We start from the raw sequence: 27,311 nt of genomic DNA on the forward strand, positions 1-27,311 counted from the left end.
AACACATTATTTAGGGATAAAGAATTTGATAGATTTACTGTCCCTTGGCCTACAACAGTTATAGGAGATCCATCCGCAACAGTATTTTTTCTATTTCCAGGACATGGGTTGTATGTTCTAAATCTGATTGGACTGTGAGTCATATGGTCAGTAGCTCCTGAGTCGATGACCCAAGAGTCTAGAGAAGACATGCTTGAGGCACTTAAAGCATAAGAGTTAAGGTACTTACCTGATTGAGCCAATGAACACGTACTAGAGAACTTTTCAAGGGAATTTATGAGGTTTCTTAGCTTTTCGATTTCTTCTTTCTTGAATTCTCCCATACCAGCCTGGTTGGATTTTTCTTGTGTTTGGTCTTCTCCAGCAGTTAAGTGGGCTTTTTCCCCTTTGAATCCTCCTTTATGACTAAAGGACTTGTTCCTTCCCATGGAGTTTGAAGCAATCATCTCGCATATGACGTGATTTTTTGCAGTACGTGCACCAAATTGTGTCTTTATTTCACTTTGTAGAAATCATTGCCGAGCCTTCTAATGTTTTAGGCTCTAACATGACTTCTTGCCTATTCTCTTCAGTTCGAATCAATGATATTGTCTCATTCAGAGATGATAATCTTTCCTTCCCCAATATCTGGACTCTGACCTGATCAAATTCCACATTCAGACCTGCAAGGAAGTCATAAACTCTATCCTTTTCGATAAAGTTTTTCAAGGTGGCTGCATCTTCACTACACAATATCTGAACACACCGATATTGGTCCAATTTTTGCCATAGATTTTGCAGAAGGTTGGCATATTGAGTAACAGAAAGGTTGCCCTGTTTAGTGGCTAAGATCTTTGTTTTGATCTCATAGATTAGGGCAGCATCTCTTGCCTTTGAATAGGTCTGTCGAATAGTAGTCCATATGTCTTGAGCTGTTGGTAGGAACATGCAAGTATCACTTATTTCAGGTAACATGGAGTTCCACAGCCATGACATGACCATAGAATCCTCTTCATCCCAAGCAGCGAATTTAGGATCTCCCTTTTTCGGTCCAGTTCCAAGCAAGTGGCTGATTTTGCCCTTTCCTTTGAGAAATGTTTGAACAAATTGTGACCACTTCAAATTGTTTTTCCTGTTGAGCCTGTAGGTTGCCTGGATACTCTGCAAATCCCCTGTTTGTGGAATATTTGAGGTCTCTTCTGATTTGGTATTGGAGTGGATTTCTGATGTTTCAGTTTCAGACATGTTGGAGGTTTCAAAGAAAAATTGGCAATGAAAGCCTAATGAAAAAAATCAGCAATGAAGGCTGGAAATTGCACTTGGCAATAAAGACTTGAAGAGAGGAAAGCACTCAGCAATGAAGGCTGACAAGAAGAGGTCCCAAGAGCAAAAGCTCTGATACCATGAACAAAAAGAAAAACTGCATTGTTCTGTCATATCTTTTGTTCTAGACTCTGTACAACTTTATACAAATGGAATTTGACTTTTGTAAATTCCATGAAATCTGTAATTTCCTAAAAATTAGGAGCTAATTTATTCTATCCTAAAATACATTAGGAGTAAATTATTCTATCCTAAAATAGAGCAGAAATCATGGGATATACATAGAAAAAGATATTCTAGATTTTCAACAACTTCCATTGTGCTTGACAGTTCGTTTCACTGCAATCTCGAAGCTATAGCATCAAATCCAAACCAAAGGATTGAGAAACTAGAAGAATTGTTTTGACAAATTTGAATAACTTAATTAATGAATTCAGTCAACAGATAATATTAATACTGTAGTACTATATCTAACCTAAATTGCAGAATCCCAACCTCCGTTGACTCTCTTCTGCATCAACCAGCACAGAATAGAGGTGAACAGTTCACCATTTTAACATGTGATAAAGAAATCAACTCTGTCCTTCCCCACTCATTGTCAAGATAACATCCAAATCTCATTGCATTTTCACTCCATGGCTGTCTGGATCACTCGCAATGACATGAGAGCACCAATTCTTTTAAATTCAGGGGGAAAGTTAAAACCAAACTCACGTACACAAAACTGAACCAATTTGAGTGATTCCAATTGACTCAGAAAATCCCGCTTGATAATTTTATTGCAAATCCTCCTGATCATGTTCCAAAAGCGTTCCACGGTATCTCCTCCAGCAATTTCTCACATACAGATCAAAAGTCTTTATAAGTCCTACCCACATCACCACTTGTACCATCCTTGTCTACTGTCGCTCTTTAACATCCCTATTTAATTCCTTAATCTAGCATCATCTGCAAGTCATCATTTAACAGGTTGAAGCCAACCTGAATGGTTGCTAAAGACTAGCAGAATGCTATTGCACTCCGCTCTTAAATTTTTCTTCAGACAAGCATGCTATATGTGCACTTACCCTGAGGAAATTTTTGGGCTTGAGCACGAGGACTATCTGGAGTTTATAATTTGTATCTTACCTTCATCGATCTTCAGACACCAGAGTGTTATTAATTGGTGCAGGTATTATGTATTAATTATACGAGCTTTTGACCTTTTTTGTGAGTTTTTAAAACGAAAGATGCTGTAGTTAGTTCTTCTAAGTGTGTTACTTTGAGTTCTGGATTGGCAACTATCTCAATATCAAATGAATCTTAGAAGCATAATCATATGGTAGCTAGACACTACCAACTGTAAGCCTATAATGTTGCAGACATTTGGTTTGAACTGTTCTCAGTTGACTGACTATATTATTATGAACTGATGTTGTACATTGAGGAGATGAGTCCATTATCTTGAGTAATCTAATAAATTTTGATACATAAATGTCAAAAAATATGGATGCATTTTTAGCTGAGGGCCTGAAGGCTTTGTAACTTACAATAATGACAAATTCAAAATAAACATCTACCACCGTCTTTCTTCCAAATTAGTAGCAGTTCTCCATTCTCTGTTTTTTTTTTGGGGGGGGTAAAGATTTGGTAGTGCCGTAAGGCTGCAATTTTGATGAGGCAATTCAAAATGTGAAGTATTTTCCAGAGCCATTACAATAGGATATCAAATCCGTAACTTAAAAAAAAAAAAAAGATTACTGCAGTGTAAATATTGAACTAATCTAAGATCCATGAAGCACCATAAATGAACAAAATGAAACTTCAATCAATTTATCAGAGATGTCAAAGTAAAAGGTAGACTAGCCAGAAGTAAATGGGCATCAGAGGTTGAAATGAGAAAGAGACATTTTTCATGATTGATGGCTAGCATTACAATTTCCTTCAATCAAAACAGGATTTTTCTTAAGACATAGTATGAATAGAAAGTTCAACCATTTCGTAGAACATATGCAAAATGAACAAATCACGGCTAAAATCTCACATTTTCATTGTTCTGGATTGCTTGACATCATTGCACTAGTAATCTCTGTTATTGGCCATATTGGTTGCCTAACTTTGGTGGGCATGGGTATAGAGAAAAGAAGGTAGAGTTAAAAAGAAGGGAAAATGGAAAACATTATTGTTCGGCTCAAGTTTGGGTAGCTTTAGTAATTAGGCAACGCTAGTTCATCAAAATGAACCGACCTTATGAATTTTTGTGGAGAATTTTGGTTTAGTTATGGAGACTGGGGAGAAAGATGTAAAGAAAAAGAGTGAGGGAAAAAAGTGGGGAGGTGGACAATGTATAAAGTTTCCAACAGACTGTAAATTGTATATTATCATTGTAAAGTATTTTGAACAAATTGTAAATAATGAGCATTATCTTGTGAATGTTGTTTTTATCAGTATTATGCGAAATTATATTCATGTAACGAACAAAAACAGACACAAATACCATAAACAAGAACTAGAATTTTATCCTTCTTATACTTCTCAAATCTCCATCATGTATTCCAAGTTAAAGACTGAGGGGTACACACTATCCAATTCAATTCAGTATATACAGTTTTCCTTTTGAGAAAAAAAAACTTGCAATTCAAATATTTTTCACTTGATTACAAATTTACAACAATCATTTCCACTTGATTAACGGCAAATGAAATTTTTATTGCTATTCTTGCAAGACTTGTTCCCCTTCCTGATGCAATTATTGAAGTAGGTTTCATCAGGGAATAACAATGGCTACTAGTGACAACTTTTTAAGATGATAATCAAGCTAGTGAGGTATGGTCCTAGAATCAAGGGATTACCTGTCAAGAGCAATATCAAAAACAGGAAGGGCATGAAGGTTAAGTAGCTCATGCAAAGCCTCCAGTGGGTGATAAAATACTAGATGATCCGTCCGCTGGAAATATTCAATTGAAGAACCTTGGTAGCATCATAAATACTTCGCTGGTTAAGGCATTTGTGGCAAGCCAAGAGTGAATGAAGACTGTCAAGTCATTCATGCATTCTGCACTACTTTGTGGTTTTATTTTGGCTGTCCTTCTGTACATGTAGAACTCTGCTCCATTAGGTAATTGAATTAAGGGCAAATTACACTTTACTCCCTATGATTTAGTATTTTCGTATATAACTCCCTATGATTTCAAAAACTACACATAACCCCCTCATGGTTTGGATTAAAGTGTCAAAATGACGGAAATGATCATTCGTAACGGAACTTATTAAAATGTCGAAACTACCATTGTTTAAAAATAAAAATGGCTGAAGTGATCAAAATATATAAACATAATATATATGACACACTAATCATATATGATTTTATATTTTACCATATAACATCCTTATGATTTTGAAAATATACACATAACCCCCCTATGGTTAATAAGTAATTTTCAACTTTACAAAAGGGTATTCTTTACATTTTAGTTGACTCCATTATAGATTACAAATTCCTTCACTGTGATACTTTAATCCAAAGTACAAGAGGGTTATATATAACTTTTGAAATTATAGAGGGGTTATGTATAAAAACACTAAACTACAGGGGGTAAAGTGTAATTTACCCTTGAATTAATCAAACAAACTAGTAGAAGAAAACAACAGAGAATTGGAGCACATAAACCTGACAACTGCAGGCAAACAACTTTTAATATAGTTCCAATATCTGTTTAAACGTCAGATGCTCATTCTTGGAGGACTGGCAAAAAAAATTTAAGTTTTATGTATATGTTGTTTTTGAGCTTTATGAGGAAATGGAACAACAGTGACAGGTTGTCGGCCTGTGCAATAATAAAACCTGCTCAAACTAAAAGTAATTTCTGTAGATAACGGTGAGCAGGGTCGAATCCACAGGGATTGGGAGTAATTGTTTCTTTTCAAATTCACAGTGACAAGGGGGTGTTTTTATATCAGGGGTGACAATTTAAGCAATTCAACTAAAAGTAAAATAATAAAAATAAAATAGCCAACTAGAAATTAAATAACAATTTACTAAAATCAAATGAGTGATAATTAAGGATCTAGCCAAGGAATAACTTCAGCAACGGTTCACCTAATTGATCATTGAAACAAAGGCAATTCCAATTATTTACTAATAAATAGGTTATAACTGTCAAACAAGTGATGACAGTCAATCCCTCCTTACTGTGTCGGTGATTAAGGTACGCCCGTTAATCACTACTCTAATTGAGAAATAATCCTAAGTACGCCCGCAAGATTTAATTCCCCAATTACCTTACGTATTAGAGGAGCCCTATTCAAACCAAATAACACACTACCAGGGTTAGATTAACCCGCGTATTCTCCTGACACAAACCCAATCATGCCAGTTATCACTATTTTGAGACAATTAAACAATTACGGATTTAACGTCCCAATTGACAATAGATTATCAAATTAACTAATTATCCAGATCCAAGACAATCAATTAATTAAATAACCATAAGTACTGCAATCAAAGAATATACAAATACCAATAAATAAAAAAAAGATAAAATTAAATCGATCTCACAATCTTTAGGCGAATCAAAACTTTCGTTGTTCCTTGACTAGACAAAGGGATTTAAGTCATCCCTTGTCTACTCCTACCGAAAAGAAAAGAAAAGCAACTAAAGATGAAAGGAAAAGTCAAAGGCTAAGCTCTCCCCCCCTGACATGCGTCGGAAGCAAAAACTCTAAGAAGAAGCCAAAAGGGCAAAGTTCCAAAAGCTAAAGGAGTCCTAATCCTTTGCAACTCCCTATCCTATCAAAAGTCCTACTCTACTTTTTTATTGTGCGGTGGCTTCAATGCCTCCCGAAGACTTCGGCATTTTCGGTTCTTTTTCCTTTCTTGCTGTCTTCAGCCAAATTACCAAAATGGGCTCACATCTCCTCGTTTCAAAAATGTCCCTGAATGCCTTCTATTTGAATTCATTTCCGATGACTGCCAAATTGGCCTTAGTTGTGGTATTTTCGTTCTACTCCCTGAAATAAATGTAAATTACGAAAAGTGAGTAGAATCTAATAATTAAGTCACATCGGGTTAGGTAATAGAGGAAATTAATAATAAAATAAATGATAAATTGCAACCTATCAATTCCCCCCACACCTAAACCATACTTGTCCTCATGCATAAGAACAGTAAACAAACACTAATATTTGACAATGGCTATTGCTCTATCTACCATATTACCAAGATATCAAGAAAAATATATATCAAGCATCAGTGATCAAAATCCAAAAAACATCACCCCGGTTAACTTTTGAACTACAAACTCTTTCAATTCCAAGTTTACTAATCTAAGAAGAAGGAATGATCGCTCAACATTTATCAGCAAATGGTTCAACTATTCACCAAAATCTCAACATTAAATCCATAAATCGGCAAACTGACTTTTATCACACACTAACACAACTTTCACTTCTTTTTTTTCGTTATTTATTTATTTATTTATTATTATTTTTTTCAATAGCACAAAAGATTTAGCCTCTAGCCATCGAAGCCTTTTGACGCGAACTCCAACATTTGCCAGATGAAGGAGCCCGGTTACTTAGCTCCTATCGCTATACGACCATGTACTAATAGAAATTACTACATTTTGACGCGAGAATCGACACTGTAGGTGAAGATCCCCGGTTACTCAGTAGTACCAAATAGCAGAGTACAGTCAATTTTATTTCATAATCAGATAACACAATATCTCACAATATCACAAAGAAAAAGCAGCTAGCCTCATTTTTCCCAAACATGGAGAACTAAAGTTAATCACTGGACCAGTTCACATGAAAATGCTAACAATCATTTCCAATGCCTAGGAAAGTTAACAAAAACTTATAAGAGTAAAACAATCACCGACATTCACTAAAGAGGTGTTTTTGGATTCAATCACATTAACTTGATGCACTTTTATTATTAAAACTTGGCAATAGTAGAATTAGAGTGAACAAACCAACATCTAAATTGACATCACCAGGTAGGAGCCTTATAAATAAAAATCTGCTCGACTAAAGTTAACTTTTATAAATAGTGGTAAGTAGAGTCGAATCCACAGGGATTGGGTGTAACTGTGTCTTTTCAAATTCACAATAACAAAGGGGGTGTTTTTGTGCAGAAGGTGACAATCGAAAAAATTCAAACAAGAATAAAAATAAATAGCTAGTTAGAAATTAAATGACAATTTACTAAAGTCAAATGAATGATAACTAATGATCTAGCCAAGAAATAACTTCAGCAATGGTTCACCTAATTGATCATCGATGCAAAGTCAATTCCAATTATTTACTAATAAATAAGTTATAACTGTCAAACAAGCGATGATAGTTAACCCCTCCTTACTGTGTCGGTGATTAAGGTACACCTGTTAATTACTGATCTAATTGAGAAATAATCCTAAGTACGCCCGTAAGATTTAATTGCCCAATTGCTTTACGTATTAGAAGAGCCATATTTTAACCAAATAACACACTACCAGGGTTATTTTAGATTAGTCCGCGTATCCCCCTGACACAAATCTAATCGTGCCAGTTGTCACTAATTCAAGGCAATTAAACAATTATGGATTTAATGCCCTAATTGACAATAGATTACCAAATCAATTAATTATCTAGATCTAAGACAATCAATTAATTAAATAATCATAAATACTGCAATCAAGGGATATGCGAATACCAATAAATAAAAGAAAAAGATAAAATTAAACCGATCTCACAAGTTTTAGGCGAACCAGAACCTCCGTTGTCCCTTGACTAGAGTGGATAAATTAGTTCATATTTAATGTGAAAAACCCACACACAATTGAAGAGAAAGCAGCGGCCATCATACTGTGAAACTTGGAAAATTCAACCCGTCCGAATATTGAATAGATAGTAAAGCTACAAAAGGTGATTGATAGTTTTTCCTTCGTCTGACACACAAGAAGGAAAAGATGCTACTTAAGACTCTAAGGGAAGAAAAGTCAAAGTTCTAAGCTACACTCTCATACAAAAAACTAAGGAAAAAGCCAGGTAGTGGCTCCCCCTCAATTCCTATTCTATCTAATTACTCACTAAAAACTCCCCTCCCTAGCCGCGGCTCCCACCAGGAAGAAGAGGACCTTCAGCCGTCTTTCCTTCTCAAAATTTACCAGAATGGGCGTAACACCTTCTTTTTCAAAAATGCCCCTGAGATAAGCTCTATCATCTACACTCCTTTTTTTGCCAAATTAGCACCTGTTATCATATTTTCATTCTACTTCCTGAAATAAATGTAAAATACTAAAAGTGAGTAGAATCCAGCAATTAATCCATATGGGATCAGGTAATAGGGAAAATTAATAATAAAATAAATGATAAAATCGCACCCTATCAATTCCCCCCAATTATATGCTAAATTTGGTAATAGAAGTGCAGAAAATTAGCAATAGCAACACAGTCACAAGGTCAAGGCAGTTGATCAAATATCCAACCAACAAGAGTTAACAAATTCAGGGAAAAACACTCCAGCTAGTACCACTGGAGGAAAATGGAATGCACAATTCAACTAACCGAAATTGTAGCAACAGTCCCAGGAAATAACAATTCAAGCAATAATAACCCTCAAATCTGACAGTAGCAGAGTAATTCTAAGTACCCAGCCTCCAACAGTCAACCAATAGAGTAGAATTAACCCAGTAAAGTTAAAATTCCCAAACAGTGGATGAAACAAGTTTAACGGCCAACCCACACTAGTGAGAACCCCATATAACGTAACTCAATTCAGACAAGTAGTAATGTAGCCACAGGATTCACAGGCGAAGCTAATAAGGAACCCAGCAACAAATGGTCCAATTAAATAGGCGAGTATGAAGAAACAGGGGGGTACCTCCACCGTTGTGTGGAAAAGGAGGCCGTGGGTGAAGGGAAGATGGCAGGCAGCAGCGCGGCAATGGAGACGGCGCGTGGGCTGTCGATTGCGATGGAGGGTGAGAGGAGTTCGGAGTGGCGGGGATCATGAGAGGTGGACTGCGGTGACGCGCGGAGCTGCGGGCGGCGCAGTCGCAACCGTGGGGAGACGCGACCGCGCGAGGTGAGCGTTGGCTACTGGTGGCGCGGGAGCTCAGGAGGAGCTGCGTGCGATAGAAAAGGAGCCGCAGCGCTCGGCTGTTGGCTGCGCGCTCGATGGGTTGATGGAGGAGAGAAGAGCGCGGTGGCTTGGCGATGGAGAGAAGGGTTGTAGCTCCGTCGGTGGCTTGCGATGGAGCTATGGTGGCCGCTAGGAGCTTGGGAGCCACGGCTACGCGTGTCATCGTGCAACGTTGTTCACGGGTGACAGTCGCATGGGGTAGGTCGCGACTGGTGGCGGCCGCTTGAGAGAGAGCTGGTGAGCGAGATGCGGCAAGGGAAGGGCGGCGGTGTGCGATGCAAAGAGCCTCGGTCGAACAGGAGGAAGAAGCAACGGGGAAGAAAGAAAGAAAGGAAAAGAAAATATGTTGTTTTTTTTTTGTGTTGTGGTTTCTTTTGTATTTCAATTTTTTCGATTTTTTTCTTTTCTTTTTTTTTTAAATTTTATTATTTATTATTTATTTTATTTTTTAAATTTATTTTTCTTTTTAAATTTTTTTAAGTTAAATCTCTTTTTTTTTTGCAAATAATAATTTTTCCTTTTTTTTATCTGAATATTATTATTATTACATAACTTATTTTCAAAATTAAAAATTAGAGACTAACAGAAAATCAATAATAGTTCTTGAGTTCTTTTGAATACTTACCTTTCCCGCGCACATGACGTGGGCACGTCAAGAAAGCACAGAATGAGAAGCTCTGCAGGTTACTTGACGCGGGCACGTCATGAGGACAAGAGAGTTCTCTGACCATGAGCTCTCCATGGGACTTGACGCAGGCACGTCAAGAGGACAAGAAAGCTCTCTGACCATGAGCTCTTCATGGGACTTGACGCGGGCACGTCAAGAGGATCGAAACCCTTTTTACTAAGCATCAGGAAATTGCAATGTGCCACGCGCCCAGTTGACACGGGTGCGTCATGTCAGAGGGATGCCTATGAATTATCAAAAATGAAAATTAAACCAAAAAATCAGTCAAATCCAAGGAAAAATATATTTAAAATATCAAACAAAATCGAAAAAATAACTAAGAAAAATTGGGTTGCCTCCTAATGATCGTCTTTCTTTAATGTCTTTGGCTAGACATGGTAAGGTGGCATTAATTGGCACACGGCGGTGCATCTAGACTTATCGTCTCTACTTTTCTACTTGAAAAACCTTCGTGATAATACTTGAGACGATGTCCATTCACCACAAACTTATTGTTGGTTTTAGCATTCTGAATTTCAATTGTACCATATGGAAAGACGTGAGTAATAATAAAAGGTTCAATCCAACGGGAACGTAGCTTACCTGGGAAGAATTTGAGTCTGGATTGGTACAGGAGAACTTTCTGACTAAGTTCAAAGGTTTTTTCTAGAGATTTGCTGGTCATGAAATGCTCGGCTCCTCTCCTTGTAAATCAATGCATTCTCGTACGTTTCGTTCCGGATCTCCTCCAATTCCTGCAAATCCAATTTCCGTTGGGTACCAGCCTCCTCTAGGTTCATATTACATTGTTTAATCGCCCAAAAAGCTTTGTGCTCGAACTCCACTGATAGGTGACACGGCTTTCCAAATACTAATCTATAGGGTGACATCCCTATGGGGGTTTTGTACGCCGTTCGATAGGTCCAAAGTGCATCTTCCAACCTTTGACTGCAATCTTTCCTATCGGGGCGCACCATTTTCTCCAAAATAGATTTAATTTCTCGATTCGATACCTCCGCTTGACCATTGGTCAGCGGGTGGTACGATGTTGAGATCCTGTGGAATACACCGTACTTGCGAAACAGCGCGGCTATGGTTTTGTTGCAGAAATACGTCCCCCTGTCACTAACAATAACTCTCGGCATTCCACAACCCACAAAAATATTAGACTTGATAAAATCTGCAACCACTTTCGAATCATTAGTCCGGGTAACCTTAACCTCCACCCATTTAGACACATAATCAACTGCCAGCAATATATGTATAAAATAAAATGAAGTAGGAAAAGGCTCCATGAAATCTATATCTCAGACATCAAAAATTTCGACAAAAATCAACGGGACTTGGGGCATCTGATCTCTACGAGCTACATTACCTACCCTTTGACAGCGATCACACGACTTACAAAACACATAAGCATCCTTAAACAATGAAGGCCAATAAAATCCACTTTCCAATACCTTATGAGCAGTTTTCTTGGGTCCAAAATGACCTCCACAGGCAAAAGTATGACAAAAAGTTAGAATTAGTTGAAATTAAGCTTCACTTACACATCGCCTCATCACTTGATCAGCACACCTCTTCCACAAATATGGGTCATTTTAGATAAAGTACTTGGCATCGCTCTTCAATTTATCCCTCTTCGATTTTGGCAAACTTGCAGGAAAATTACTTGTTACTAGACAATTGACTAAATCGACATACCAAGGCAATTGAGAATTTAGAGAAAATAAATGGTCTTCAGAGAATGCATCCTCCAACGGCTCGTTCTCCTTTCCAACAGGTATACGACTCAAATAGTCGGCTACTAAATTCTCCGAGCCTCTCTTATCTCTTATCTCCAGATCAAATTCTTGCAGAAACAAGATCCACCTTATGAGCCTCGACTTTGCATCTTTCTTGGTTATTAGGTACCTTAGAGCTGCATGATCAGGAAATACAATAACTTTAGCACCCAATAAATATGACCTAAACTTTTCCAAGGCGAAAATAACAGCAAGAAGCTTCTTCTCAGTGGTGGAGTAATTCAATTGGGCCCCATTTAAAACTCGAGATGCATAGTAAATGACGTGAGCTGTCTTTCCTACTCTTTGCCCGAATACAGCTCCTACAGCATGATCACTGGCATCGCATATGATCTCAAATGACAAACTTCAGTCAGGAGGTTGAATGATCGGTGGCGAGGTCAATAGCTCCTTTAACTTGTCGAAGGCTCTCTCACACTTGTCATCGAATTCAAAAGCCACATCTTTTTGTAAAAGCTGGAATAACGGGGCTCCCATTTTCAAAAAATCCTTGATGAACCTTTGATAAAAACCTGCATGTCCAAGAAAAGAGCGCACCTCCCGCACACTAGCGAGGTAAGGTAAAGCAGATATAATATCTATTTTCGCCCTGTCAACCTCGATACCTTTAGAAGACACAATATGACCCAGAACTATCCCATGTTCAACCATAAAATGACATTTCTCCCAATTAAGCACGAGATTAGTCTCTATACATCTCAACAAGATCAATCTCAGGTTATCTAGACATGTATCAAAACTATCACCATACACACTGAAATCGTCCATGAAAACCTCAATTATTTTCTCAACATATTCAGAAAAAATGCTTACCATACATCTCTGGAAAGTTGCAGGTGCATTGTACAACCTGAATGGCATCCGTCTATATGCAAAGGTCCTGAACGGGCACGTGAAAGTCATCTTCTCTTGACTCTTTGGTGCAATTGCTATTTGAAAATACCCTGAAAATCCATCCAAAAAGCAATAGTAAGTCCTATAAGCTAAACGTTCAACCATTTGGTCAATGAAAGGGAGAGGAAAATGGTCATTTTTTGTGATAGCGTTTAGCCTACGGTAGTCAATACACTGCCTCCATCCAGTGGGTTTGCGCACTGGTACGAGCTCACCCGTTTGGTTAGCCTCCACTGTCATTCCTGCCTTTTTTGGAACTATCTGGACCAGCCTCACCCATGGGCTATCCGATATCACGAAAATGATTCCCACATCGAGCAACTTCAGAATTTCTTTCTTCACCACTTCCATCATGAGGGGGTTAAACCTCCTTTGGCCTTGCCGTATAGGTTTGGCATTCTCTTTCAACCTAATCCGGTGTATGCAGATGGAGGGGCTGATCCCCTTGATATCGGTGATAGTCCACCCTATCGCCTCTTTATACTCTTTAAGGACCCGAATTAGTTTCTTCTCTTGGGTCTCCGAGAGTGCAGTTGATATAATCACCGGGAGTGTTTCGTTGTCGCCCAGATACGCATATTTCAAGTGCTTCAGCAAAGATTTCAACTCCAACACAGGGGCCTGCACCACAGATGGCAGTCCCCTCTAGTGAGGTTCGGGAATGAAAATTGGAGAGACTTCATACATTTTTGTTGTGGTTGGCAATGAGTGTAGTGCCCCTATTGTGCATTTCAAGTCTTCACTCCACTCTACCTCAGGAGTTGTCTCCAACTCAAGGTGCTTGATTAAAGCTATTTCCAACTCATCCTTACCAACAGTTTCAAACACTTCCTGCACCGCAGGGTCAATAGCACTTACAGAAAAAACAGAGCTAAAGTTAGAGTTTGATGGGTATTTCATCGTATCAAAAATACTAAAATGCACAATTTTTCCATCAAATTCCATGAATAGGGTGCCCTTATTAACATCAATTTTTGTCTGCACTGTACTCAAGAAGGGTCTACCTAATAGTAAAGGTGAGGGATCGGGGGAGTGATCATCATTCATATCAAGTACATAAAAGTCAGTTGGGAATACCAAATCATTAATTTTTACCAATATATCTTCAACTAACCCATCAAGATATGCATTTGTTCGGTCAGCTAATTGAATGATTATTCCAGTTTCTTTTAATGGACCTAGTTTTAGAGAAGCATAGATAGATTTGGGTATGACATTAATTGATGCTCCCAGATTCAACATGGCCTTCCTAATCAAAGTGTTGCCTATCTTACATGGGATAGTAAACATACCTGGGTCTCCATACTTTGGTGGGAGTTTTTTCTGCAAGACCACGGGCACGTTCTCCCCCACAATGACCCTTTCATCCCCCCTCAACCGCCTTCGGTTGACACACAAGTCCCTTAGAAACTTGGCATATTTCGGCACTTGTTTGATTGCGTCTAAGAGGGGGATATTAATCTCTACCTTGCAGAACACCTCTAGAATTTCCTTCTCCTTATCTTACTTTTTCGATTTTTCCAACCTGGTAGGAAAGGGAGGCGGGTTAGTTTTTACTACAATGATTGGGTCTGGAAGTACCTCTGGATTTGTACTATTGTTGTCCTCCCTCTCAAACTCATTTTCGATCTTTTCCTCATCCTTGTCCTTAGGGATCACAGGCTCAGGCCCCTGAATCTCCTTTCCGCTCCTTAGGGTCATCACGCTTACATTTTTCGGGTTCAATTTAGGTTGAGATGGCAATTTACCTTGGACTTGGGACTCCAAACGGTTGATTGTTGTGGCCATTTGACTCATCTGATTTCTTATGTTCTGCATTTTGGAGTCCGTCCTTTGCTTATATTGCGCGGTGGTTGCTATCAATTGTTTCATCATCTCCTCCAAAGATGGACTAGAGCTCGGGGGCGGAGGTGGTCGGGGTTGGTATTGCTGCTGATACCCTTGTTGTCTATTTGGCACGAAATTAGACTGTCTGTTCTCTCCATAGTTGAGGTTGGGGTAATCCCTCCAACCGGGGTTGTAGGTACTTGAATATGGGTCATAGGGCTTCCTTGGCGCGAGCGCGTGTCCTGCCATGTTCATTTGCTCTGCACTTTTCTCTTGAATCATTGGGCACATCTCTGTAGAATGACCCATGTCAGTGCAAATTCCGCATATCATGGTATGAGATGCATTTCCTACAGCCAGTTGCCTAACAAAAGAAGTCAACTCAGTCAACTGTTGCTGGATAGAGGATGTTTCTACCTCGTTCACTTTGCGTATCGAGACATCCTCCCTCGTACCAAACTATTGCGAGTTCTCAACCATTCCTTCTATTAGCTCCCACGCTGCTCGAGGGGTCTTGTTCACCAGTGCCCCTCCACTCGCAGTATCAATTATGCTCCTGTCTCTGAAAAGTAGCCCCTCGTAAAAATATTGTATGAGCAACTACTCACTTATTTGATGCTGGGGACACTTGATGCACAATTTCAAAAACGCTCTCAGTAATCATAGAGCGATTCTTCTGGATGCTGCTTGATACTGCAAATTTCTTTTCTTAGACTTGCAGCTCTGAAAGCAGGAAAATACTTATCTAAGAACTTTTTCTTTAGCTGGTCTCACGTGGTGATACTACCGGTAGTAGGTAGTACAGCTAGTCCTTTGCAGAGTTCTTCAAGGAAAAGGGGAATGCCCTCATTTTTATTTGCTCTTCTGTGATTTTCAGGGGTTTCATACTGTTGCACATGACATCAAATTCCTGCAAATACTTATAAAGCTCCTCACCTGGTAACCCATGAAAAGATGACAAAAGATGAATTAGCCCAGATTTTAATTCAAATAGAGTGTTATCACTCAAACTTGGAAAAGTAATGCATAAAGGTTGCTGAATTAAATCAGGAGCAGCCAACTCCCTTAATATCTGGGCATTAGCCATGGGGACTTCTTCTTGCTCCGAGTCACTCGAAGTGTCACCAAACGAATCTGTTGATTCAACTTCTGGCTTAGGTATCTGATATGCAATACTTGAATGCTCTTCTCTGAGTTGTCTGGTCTCTTTTCTTGTTCTACGCGCGGTCTTCTCTACCTCAAGGTCAAAAATTAATTCACCTGTACGAGAAGAATGAGGCATACACTCGAACAGCACTAGAAAATTAGAACAAAAATAAATTTAAAAAGAAATAAATATTAACGCCAGAACTCGGCAACGACGCCAAATATTGACAGGTTGTCGGCCTGTGCAATAATAAAATCTGCTCAAACTAAAAGTAATTTCTGTAGATAGCGGTGAGTAGGGTCAAATCCACAGGGATTGGGAGTAATTGTTTCTTTTCAAATTCATAGTGACAAGGGGGTGTTTTTATATCAGGGGTGACAATTTAAGCAATTCAATTAAAAGTAAAATAATAAAAATAAAATAGCCAACTAGAAATTAAATAACAATTTACTAAAATCAAATGAGTGATAATTAAGGATCTAACTAAGGAATAATTTCAGCAATGGTTCACCTAATTGATCATTGAAACAAAGGCAATTCTAATTATTTACTAATAAATAGGTTATAACTGCCAAACAAGCGATGACAGTCAACCCCTCCTTACTGTGTCGGTAATTAAGATACACCCGTTAATCACTACTCTAATTGAGAAATAATCCTAAGTACGCCCGCAAGATTTAATTCCCCAATTATCTTACGTATTAGAGGAGCCCTATTCTAACCAAATAACACACGACCAGGGTTAGATTAACCCGCGTATTCTCCTGACACAAACCCAATCATGCTAGTTATCACTATTTTGAGAATTAAACAATTACGGATTTAACGTCTTAATTGACAATAAATTATCAAATTAACTAATTATCCGAATCCAAAATAATCAATTAATTAAATAACCATAAGTACTGTAATCAAAGAATATGTAAATACCAATAAATAAAAGAAAAAGATAAAATTAAATCGATTTCACAATCTTTAGACAAATCAAAACTTCCGTTGTTCCTTGATTAGACAAAGGGATTTAGCTCATCCCTTGTCTACTCCTACCGAAAAGAAAAGAAAAGCAACTAAAGATGAAAGGAAAAGTCAAAGGCTAAGCTCTCCCCCCTGACATGCATTGGAAGTAAAAGCTCTAAGAAGAAACCAAAAGGGCAAAGTTCCAAAAGCTAAAGTAGTCCTAATCCTCTGCAACTCCCTATCCTATCAAAAGTCCTACTCTACTTATTTATTGTGCGGCGGCTTCAATGCCTCCCGAAAACTTCGGCCTTTTTAGTTTTTTTTCCTTTCTTGCTGTCTTCGGCCAAATTACCAAAATGGGCTCACATCTCCTCGTTTCAAAAATGTCCCTGAATGCCTTCTATTTGAATTCTTTCCCGATGACTGTCAAATTGGTGTTCGTTGTGGTATTTTCATTCTACTCTCTGAAATAAATGCAAATTACAAAAAGTGAGTAGAATCTAATAATTAATTCACATCGGGTTAGGTAATATAGGAAATTAATAATAAAATAAATGATAAAATTGCAACCTATCAAACAGATAAGCGACGTGACAGAACAGAAAAATAAAGTCCACGATAACCTTAAATTGGGGAAAACTGTCAAAATATTTGGTAAATCACAAAGCTAACACTAAATTGGGCCATCTGCTCGAGTATCGTATCGTCAGCAAACAGTAGGACTGGTACTTTTGGTCCTTCAAAATGACTTTCAATTCTAAAGATGCAATTGTTGGAGAAGAACAGAGAGAACATATATTGACTACAAAACACCAAGCAGGTGAAGTAAATTCCAGATTAAAGGCTAATGGAAGCACGAAGAACTACCTGAACGAATGGCTTTCATTACAATTTTCACAACAAAGCACAAGAATTAGACACGAACAAACCACTTTGGCTGTGCCAGTTTAGCATCAAATTATATTTATTCTTTTACCATTTCAGATCTTATATCAAATGGCACAAGACAAAAATTTTGACAGCATTGAGCATCAACTTCTTATATAGACAATGACTATCAGGCTATCTTCCAGATAACTTTCCTTTCCACTGACCGGCAAAAGATGAGAGAGAGTGAATAAGTAGATGCTGCACAAACATCTTTCATAGCCAATCCTAGAAGAGCAGAAGTTACGTGGATAATGCACAACTAGTACCGGCAACTTATAATCAATGATGTAGTTCGCCTTCTGAAGTGTTAGAAAACGACTTGTACAACAAACTAATCAACGCACCAAAGCAGAATCATGGTAGAGGCATCATGGCATCATTAAACGTTAGTTTCACTTTCAAGCATCATTTGTCATAGCCATTTGCTGAGAGGTAGAGACCACTTTTCTGAGCTCACCCGTCCCATTCCAACAAGTATATATTAATGAATACTTCGTCAAGATATTCATCCAGTTGGTAGTATTCCTGCTTTTTGCTCATTTCCATTTTTCTCTAGCTGGCAGTTGATCTATGAGCCAGAAGTTAGGATATTTTTCTCTTCCATCTATTTCATTGTATTTTTTTCCCTTCTTGAAAGAACTTCTCTTCCCACTTTGATCAGCAACTAACAAATACTGGACCTTGAAAATTTCGAAGTGTTGATGCTGCTTATTCTTACAAAAATGCAACAGGATCGCTGCTAGGATAAATCACAACAGATGTGCCCAAGCCAAAGAAATTGATTCTAAGCTAGACTCATATTGATAGATTTGAGCCACCTGTTGAAGATGCAGCTTACCAACTAATTGCAAATGGGACGTCAGAATGCATGCTAAGTCGGATGAAGAACATAGCAACAGCCTAAATACTTAAAATTTTCTGGTACAACATCCTTTCATCTAGTTTGAAATTCCTCCACCCCCAGGAACTTTCAGCATCTTTTCGCTGAATCAGTGATATGGGAGAACAAGAATCCATGAAAAATATCTTCAAGCAAATTATTATTAAAGATTAAGTACACAGAAAATAGTACTTATTAGAACCAGATTCTCATGTTTGCCAAGCTGTCATTAACTATATACACCTATTCTACCCAACAAGGTTGCAAAAGCAAACAGCATTCTTTGCATTAAAAAAAAAAGGAAAAAAGAAAGTCTCAGGGCATTCAGCCATTTACTTCAAGAAAAGAAACCTACTCTGCATTACTTAAGCTGAAATGTATAAAAGAAATAAAAATGTGTACTTGACATTTATGCTTGTGCTCAGCTGGTTTTAAGGATCATACCAATTTGTAGCCAGATTGAAGAGGATTTTAGGAATTAGATAGTTTTGATTTCATAAACACATGACCATTCAAACCAAAGAATTGAAAACCTCCAGAAGTTGGTTTGTGAAATATCAATGATTATATCATTCAACTGATCCAACATATACAATTAGTCCTGTGGGAGTGGATCTAACCTCATGAGTGGAATTCTTCTCTTCTTTGACCCCTTTTCTGAGTAGATCTAATAATAACGCTCTTTAAGTCCTTGTTTCCCCATTCTCTCTGTTCTTGCAGAATTCGCTCCACAGAATTTACAGCAGACTCACTACACCTTTTCACCTCAATCATTTTAAGAGTGAGGCTTTCCCCTAAACAAGGAGGGACCTCTTCCAGCTCCTCACAAAACTCCAAAACCAATTTCTCAAGACAGGAAAAATTATCAGAAGACGCAGTCCACCTACGAATGTACAACCCTGACAATTTCAAAAATCGGAGGTTACGGAATTCCCCTTCTTCCATCTCCCATTCTTCCTCCCGAACGGAACGATGGCATAATTTGAGCACTACAAGGTTGGGCAGATTTCTTCCAATTGCTGAAATTTTTCCCCACGGCCAATAATTATCCGAGAGAGTCAACTTTTTCAAATTCAAATTCAATGAGAATTCAAACTCATCTCCGCTAATCCTGCTTATCTTAAGTGATTCTAGTCGACTCATGTAGTTCAGCAAGGGAATCTCCTTGCGATTTCCACCAGATTCAACTGCTCGGTAACTTTTCCTTTGGATTCCATATGTTATTGTTAGCCTGCGGGTGCTCTGTAACTTTGCCAGTATCTTCTGTGCACTTTGAGAAGAGAGATCGATTGCAAGGCTTAAAGTGTCTAAATGTTTTAAATCAGGGGAGCCTTCAAGATTGTCCATGGGAAATATGAAACCACAGTCGGACAATGATGTGACAAGATACCTCAATGTTTCAATGTTCCAGATAGTGTTTGGCAACATATAATTTCTACGGCGTGCTTCTACTACAAAAGTTTCTAACCTTGAGAGGTTGGCTATTGCAGATGGGATATCCCCAACAAAACGTCCAATTCTCAAGTACCTCAAGTGAATAAGGAATACTACTTCCCTTGGAAAAGATGAAATCCAATAAGGAGTGTTCCAGAAATCCAGCACTCTAAGAAGTTTAGACAGCAGAAATTTGGATGAATTCTTATCCAGCTGTGTATAACTATCACCACAGAAGAGCAAACACCGCAAATTGGGAAAAAACAGCCTTGATTTTGTAAGCCCCATAGTCTTGGTAGGGTGGATAGACAATCGATGGGGCTTGCATGGTCCAGTAAAAGTTAAAAGGTTATCCACACGTAAAATCTGTAGAAAACTTTCTTCTTTAGCTTTCTCCATGCAAAATTCATGTACCAAATCATGGATTCGGCAAGCTTTGATCCCACCTAAAGATCTTTGTTGGGGAGCCATAACTAAACTTCTCCCAATCAGATCCATCAAATATTCATCTGCCACATCCTCTAAACACTTTCCTTCAGTCTTTTGCACGAATCCTTCCGAGATCCAAATCCATAACAACCTTCGAATGGGAATTTCTTTGTCTTCTTGAAATGCACCGAAGTAAAGAAGACATGGCTTCAAATAATTTGGTAAATTATTGTAACTTAGCTCAATTGTCTTCATGCAATATTCATTGTCAACATAAATGCTGGAAGTTAAATGTATTACAACTTCTTCCCAGCAATCTTGCTCGGTAGTAGTAAGAATTCCGGCAACAAGGACAACTGTGAGAGGCAGGCCTTTACAGTATTTTGCTGCATGCAGTAAAACATTGCTTAATATTGGGGGACAATCTTCTTTGGCAAATAGCTTTTTCTGCAGCAATTCGCAGCTCTCATTATCTGTAAGCGGGCGAAGATGGTGAGGCTCGCTATCAAGTTTAATTTGCAATGGCAATTCCTGAAATCTGCTGGTTAAGAGAATCCTGCTTCCATTGCAATCATCTGGCAGTGAGAGTTTCAATAAATCCCACCCCAGAATGTCCCAAACATCATCCAAAACTATGAGATACCTATTTCCCTTCAACAATTTGCGTAGCCTGTCAGCCATATAATCTTCATCTTTCCGAATATATCCAGCTGAGTTCCCATGATCAATATTACACAACATTTGAACTAACAAACTATGCTTGGTATATGCTCGAGAAAAACAACACCAAGAACGAATGTGAAAGTGGGACTTTACCAAAGGATCACCATAAACTTTATTGGCTAATGTTGTCTTACCAAGACCAGGCATACCCACAATGGCAACAATATCCAACCGGCTTGGTCCCCTTACAAGTCCATCAATTATAATTTCCCCCTCGTCATTGAGACCCACCACAGCTTCATTAGATATTGGAGCAGTAACTTGTGATGGCATGGGAATGGTAGTCTTAACAATACTCTGGGTTTCATAGTCAAATCGTATGCTATCATAAATCTTTTTGGCCTCAATCTTCATAAGCTTGACATCTCCAGCAATAACATCCAAACAATGTTGATGTTTTCCACCAGGTAGTGTAGAGTCAATGATTATCTCTGCCCTGTATGCCAGCTCAATAATACGACTCCACAGAGCTTGGAGTTTTTCATTCCGCTTTCACTGCTCTGCAATCTTGCCTAGGAAAGGTCTTAAGAAATCAAGATCTTCACGAACTGTGTGGATTTGATTATTTGGGAAAGCAATTGAATTAGCTGTAGAATTTTCCAGTTCCTTGAGAGTTTCTAAAAGAAAATCAATAGAGCCCAGCTCATTAGTCCTAGGGAAACTAATTGATGATGATGGTGGTTGTAGTGGACAAATCTGTTCAATTTCTGGAATAATGAGCTTGAGCAGTTCGAGCGAATGAGAAGCCACAAGATCTATTTCCTTGGGCAAGCTTTCTGTCATTTCACTCTTATAAAGGGAGAAAATCACAATTCCAGCATCACAGACCACAAATCCAATAAGATCCTTCATTTCATCATTTAGCTCATCGAACTTCTCGTGCTGCTGGCTGAGAAGGACACTCAGGAATCTTGCTCCCTCATAGAGTTTTAGTAATTGATCCTTCACCGGAAGCAAGAAACTGGTGTAAGATTCTGTTAGCTCCATAATAATATGTAAAAGATGATCAATAAATTCGGCCACTAGGTGCTTATTCTTCTCCAGGGCTAAAGTGTGTGATGATGGTGACAACTTGGAAGCTGTCAAGACGTGGATATAAGTTTCTCGGACTTGGAGATCAACGGGATCAATCTTCTTTTGTATCAGTTGAGAAATTTCAGATTCCATCTCATTGCACACCCGTTCATCATTTCTCTGAAACCAAGATGTAGAGATCAGGCTTGCAGCATTAATGGCCACAACTTCAATGTGAACTAACAGATCTACTAATTGCTGACCCTTAACACCTTGTAGTGTTGCAAAGCAAATGAAACTCTTCAAGAACATTAGCTTCTCTTGAAGGGTTCCCATTACACTTTGCAGAGCTCCATCATCCCTGTAATTTCTGGTGCAAAGACGCCTCAGATTCTCTAAAATGGAATCAGTGATATCCATAACCAGTTGCAAATCTCCGAGCAAGTAGTGAAGCAATAAACTACAGATGTTGGATTCCTTGATGTCTGAATCAAAAATCAACCGCATATTTTCCTCGAATCTGCCGAGCTTGCGTTTGAAGTCATCAAGCGATCTACGTCTACCACGAACAAAGCCAAGTTCATGCTTTATTCCACTAACCAGATCTTGAATCCTGAAGGAGATACTGCTGAGCCTCAAACTGTCAGACTCAGCATCACCCCTGTCCTCCTTATCATATTCCAAACACGTATACTCTTTGCTCCTCTTCCTCCTAAACTTTCTAATATACAGATCAAAGGTTTCCAATAGACTTATCCCCATCTTCAGCTCCCAGATATGAGATTCGAACAGGCCTTTGTACCCACTGTTGAAGTAGTCCAGATGATTACGAGCAACATCGAAGCAACTAGTGCTACTGCTGAAGGAGATGTTCATCATGGTACCTGCTTTTCACTCAGAAATGAGATTTCTGCCTATTGTAGCCATTGATATTCAAGATCGACAACTTTCTTATTATCTAACAATATTCACAGTTTCCCGTCAGGACTCTATCTCTCTGTTTTTTTTTTTTTTCATTTTTTCTTTTTTGCGTGTGGCAGGGTGGTGCTAAAATATTGCAAGACTTTACCCTCTTCCTCTTGAGTCTTTGTCAAGGGAAGCTCGCATCGATACAACAAGCATAAGCTGTTGGGTCCCCATATCAAAGATTAAAGCATTAGAGATGCATTCAGCTGAGGCCTGATGGCTTTGTAATTTGCCACAACCTTTTTTAACGCAACAAATTTTTACCACAAAACGTGAAAGGGAAAAAAATAAATGAAAGAAAATCAATATATAGTATTTTAGTTTCAATCAAATCCGAATATGGCCAGCACTAAAAATGAACAAAATGAGAAATATCAATTAGATTAGCGGTCAAAATAAACAATAGAAAAATCAGAAGAAAATGATCCATGGCCATTGTTTAAGAATGTATAACTAAATGCATTTAAGGATTTTAGAGAAAATTGTTTTTTAATTGCTAATGTATGTGAGTGCTGATGTTTTAATGCTTCTTTTTTTTTATGTTTTTAATTTGGCAACTTTTCCAAATTTAAAAAGTTGTATAATAAGAATAAACATTTTACTCCTTTTCCCGTGTGAGATAACTTGAGCCGGTAAACCATCTAAATCATTTTTTTCTGTTTTTTGGTTTTCTACATGCACCGAGAAGTGGTTTAGTGTTTTTTTACATAACTCTCATATGATTTTAAAAGTCATACACAACGCCCTCACGATTTAGATTAAAGTGTTAAAGTGACGAAAATGATCATTGTAATGGAATCATCTAAAATATCAAAAATACACTTATATAAAGTTAAAATTTATTTATTAACCAAGAGGGTTATATATATATTTTGAAAACCATAAGAGTGTTATACGGTAAAGTATTAAACCATAAAAGAATTATATGGTAAAATATAAAAACTATACGGGATTAGTGTGTCAAGTATTTATAAGGGTAATTTCGACATTTTTAAAAGTTACGAATGACTATTTCAGTTAGTTTGACACTTTAATTTAAATCATGAGAGAATTATGTATAGTTTTGAAATCATAGAGGAATTATGTTTTTTTTTTTTTTTTGAATCAGAAACTCTACATACGTGCGATATTATTTTCTCAGTGACACCTCTTAACCAAAATACATAATCATTACAAAATACTCGAGAAATTTAATTCTGCAAGCACTAGCTTAGTCCTCATACCATAAAACCAAGAAAAAAAAAAAGATAAAATTGGAATTTAGTTATAAGAATTTCTAAATTTGGAGATCATATATGCAATCTTGTCTAGTAGTTTAGATGCACTTTCCTCTCCCATTGAGAAAGGATTGGTCCATTCTTGGTAGTGATGGAGGCTGCCTGTGAAGTCCGTGAAAAGCCCGTCAACTCCAATCTTCTTGATCCAGTACTCGTACTCATTATATGGATCTTGACTGAAGTTAAAATGTAAGAACACATTCTCATTCCGGTAAGTGAATGGGTGCACCTGAAGGTTGTAAGCATGTGATCTTGTAACAAGATCAGTAGGTGTTTGCAGATAATTATTTGGAGCAGGAACTATTGAATCTTTCCAAGGTCCAATGCCCACGACATAATCTTTGATGAAGTCAAAGTAACTGTTGGAAGTGATTTCCCAGTATGACTGATTGGTGTCTTGAGTAGGTGTAGTGGCATCTTCAATTAGGAGGATCTTAGGCAGGTCTGTCAGGTGTGAGATGTAAATCAAAGATGTTGGAGCAAAAGACTGAATAAATGCAGGCTGTTTCAACCATTGTTTTGACAAATAAGTTCCCTTGTATCCATACTTCTTCAATGTATCCACAAACTTGTCTTCAAATTTCTTACCAATTGGCCATTTCACATGTTGGTTGATAAATACTGGATTTTTTATCTCTGGATATATCCCCACCACCCTGGGAGCACCCAGTGCAATTGATATGAAATCTTCAAAGATAATAATAGAAAACTTGCCATTGTATTGTTGATCCCTGAAAGGATATCTCTGGTTGACACGCAATGACTTCAGTTCTTCTAGCGTGAAATCAATGGTAAAATAGCCAGTCATGTTCTTGCCTTGGACCTCATAGGTCCTCTTTCGACTTTCAAACTTCTTGTGCTGAGCAATGTCAGTTGTAGCATCAAGTCTTAAATCATGGAAGCATATAAGAATACCATCTTTGGATGCTAGTATATCAGTTTCTATGAAGTCAGCACCCTCTTCAATAGCTCTCTTGTATGCAGAGGCAGTCTCCTCAGGAAATTCACCACATGACCCTCGATGTGCGATGTTGTAAGGTCGAAAAGTTTGCAGTGGTTGTTTACTTCTATCATTTCTTCTGCTAGGAAGCGGGTAGAAAGGCCTTGCAGCACACTCAACCAACAATAGCAGCAAAATGGAACTTACAGTACGGACTGACGTCATGAGGATCCCCGTTCCCGTTCCTGTTCCTGTTCCTGTTCCTGTTAGTGCGCCCTGGACGGATTCCTCCTCGTTTGAAATATCCTAACCTATCCTATCCCAATCCTATTCTATCCTAATCCTAATCCTAAAATACATAAAACGCCGAATGATGGCTACAGTTGATTGGGTACGAAATAAAAAATTGAATGTAAATTAAGGGTACTAATCAATGGCAAACTTCAAGGATTCAATTGGTGGCACCAACCATACAAGTCTAGGATTAATGTATTGAGATTTTAGAGGTATTTTTCTTTTTTTTTTTTCTTGGTCATAGAGGAAGGGTGAGATTTACGTAATAGGGAGGGCGAAGAGGGGATTAGAACTCAGGTTTTCAAAATTCTAAATTCTGAAACTTCAACTTTTACCTCTGGATCAAAACATATATAAAAATTAAACTATTGATTTTAAATAGGGCAAATTTCACTTTACCCCCCTGTGGTTTAGCATTTTTTCACATAACCCCCCTATGGTTTCAAAAGCTATATATAACCCCCTTATGGTTTGGATTAAAGTGTCAAAGTAACAGAAATAGTCACTCGTAACGGCGTCACCTAAAATGTCAAAAATACCCTTATGTAAGGTTGAAATTTATGTATTAACCAAGGGGGGTTATGTGTATATTTTGAAAATCATAAGGGGGTTATATGGTAAAATATAAAAATTATAGGGGGTTAATGTGTCATGTATTTATAAGAGTAATTTCGACATTTTTAGAAGTTCCGTTACGAGTGACTATTTCCGTTACTTTGACACTTTAATTCAAACCATGAGGGGGTTATGTATAGCTTTTAAAACTATAGGGGGTTATGTGAAAAAATGCTAAATCACAGGGGGATAAAGTGAAATTTGCCCTTTTAAATAAAACTAATGGTGGGCAACAAAATTTATGAAATCTCTCCCAGAATTTCTTTTTTTCCCCTTTCCGGTGATCCTCGTCCTTGTGGTGCAGCCTGCATCCTTGACTTTTATAAGAGGACACAAATAACAGATTAACAAAACATGCCTGGGGAGACTTCCACAAGACTTTTGGTGTTTAGACGGTCCTGCCACGGAATACCTTTCGGCTGTGTTGGAAATGTGTTAATGGTTTGACGGAGGGATGAATATGGAAGCCGCAAATCTTGCAAAGACTATTCCTTACATGTTGCTCTCTATATTATTGGTAGACTATTCCTTTTAAGATTAATAAGGGGAAAAAACAATTTTTTAAAATTATTTCTAACAAAGGAAAGGTGGGATTTAAAAAGTAACGAAGCAGTGACGACGGATGCAGGATTTTGGTTTAGAAGGAGGGGGGAGGGGAATGATCAAACAACGAGTAACAAAAAATTATCAAAACAAATGATGCACTCTAATAAAAAATTAAAGTCTTAAAACCAAAGTTTAATAGGTGATAACTAAACACTAAATGTTTTTAATATGAAGAGACAACATATAAAGCAAAAGATGAAAATTAGGTCATGGACCAAAATCATATAGACATTAACCCTATAAAAATTAACCCTATAAAATTTTAAGATAAAAATTTTAGAATAAGAACAATTGACACATTAATAATCATCAAAAATAATCTAAATCACAATTTTAAAATGAGTATATGTGTCCAAATAATGAATGGCTATGAATCAAATTATAAAGGAATTGTAAAGGAAAAAAAATTAGACTTGCCTTGAAAAATGGAGTTTTGGGAAGAGCGGATATTTGAAATAAGTTGAACGAATGTGGGAAAAGATCGATGCTTGCTTGTGGGT

General features: G+C 37.8%; 4 protein-coding genes and 1 non-coding gene across 5 annotated transcripts; 1 reads left to right on the forward strand and 4 right to left on the reverse strand.

Annotated features, from left to right (window-relative positions):
- Nucleotides 1-498: 498 nt before the first annotated feature.
- LOC140016421 (uncharacterized) lies at nucleotides 499-1,224 on the reverse strand. The gene has a single exon (XM_072069934.1). The coding sequence runs from the start codon at nucleotides 1,222-1,224 to the stop codon at nucleotides 499-501; it is 726 nt and encodes a 241-aa protein (XP_071926035.1).
- A 13,985-nt stretch (nucleotides 1,225-15,209) lies between these two features.
- LOC113717446 (small nucleolar RNA R71) lies at nucleotides 15,210-15,315 on the forward strand. The gene has a single exon (XR_003454376.1). It is a non-coding gene; the product is annotated as a small nucleolar RNA R71 (small nucleolar RNA).
- A 1,522-nt stretch (nucleotides 15,316-16,837) lies between these two features.
- LOC140003992 (putative late blight resistance protein homolog R1B-14) lies at nucleotides 16,838-21,460 on the reverse strand. The gene is made up of 2 exons (XM_072070629.1): nucleotides 19,134-21,460; nucleotides 16,838-17,167 (listed from the first exon to the last, which is right to left on the reverse strand). Exon 1 carries the CDS (start codon nucleotides 21,451-21,453, stop codon nucleotides 19,135-19,137), a length of 2,319 nt encoding a protein of 772 aa, XP_071926730.1. The 5' UTR covers nucleotides 21,454-21,460; the 3' UTR covers nucleotides 16,838-17,167; nucleotide 19,134.
- A 129-nt stretch (nucleotides 21,461-21,589) lies between these two features.
- LOC113716973 (putative late blight resistance protein homolog R1B-16) lies at nucleotides 21,590-22,890 on the reverse strand. Its single transcript, XM_072070631.1, has 2 exons — nucleotides 22,752-22,890; nucleotides 21,590-22,680 (listed from the first exon to the last, which is right to left on the reverse strand). The coding sequence occupies exons 1-2, from the start codon at nucleotides 22,788-22,790 to the stop codon at nucleotides 21,592-21,594; spliced, it is 1,128 nt and encodes a 375-aa protein (XP_071926732.1). The 5' UTR covers nucleotides 22,791-22,890; the 3' UTR covers nucleotides 21,590-21,591.
- A 1,339-nt stretch (nucleotides 22,891-24,229) lies between these two features.
- LOC113716412 (glycerophosphodiester phosphodiesterase GDPD6-like) lies at nucleotides 24,230-25,565 on the reverse strand. Its single transcript, XM_072070630.1, has one exon. The coding sequence runs from the start codon at nucleotides 25,519-25,521 to the stop codon at nucleotides 24,340-24,342; it is 1,182 nt and encodes a 393-aa protein (XP_071926731.1). The 5' UTR covers nucleotides 25,522-25,565; the 3' UTR covers nucleotides 24,230-24,339.
- Between the last annotated feature and the right edge of the window lie 1,746 nt (nucleotides 25,566-27,311).

The sequence above is a fragment of the Coffea arabica genome, chromosome 11c (genome assembly GCF_036785885.1).
Source record: "Coffea arabica cultivar ET-39 chromosome 11c, Coffea Arabica ET-39 HiFi, whole genome shotgun sequence".
Taxonomy (NCBI): domain Eukaryota; kingdom Viridiplantae; phylum Streptophyta; class Magnoliopsida; order Gentianales; family Rubiaceae; genus Coffea; species Coffea arabica.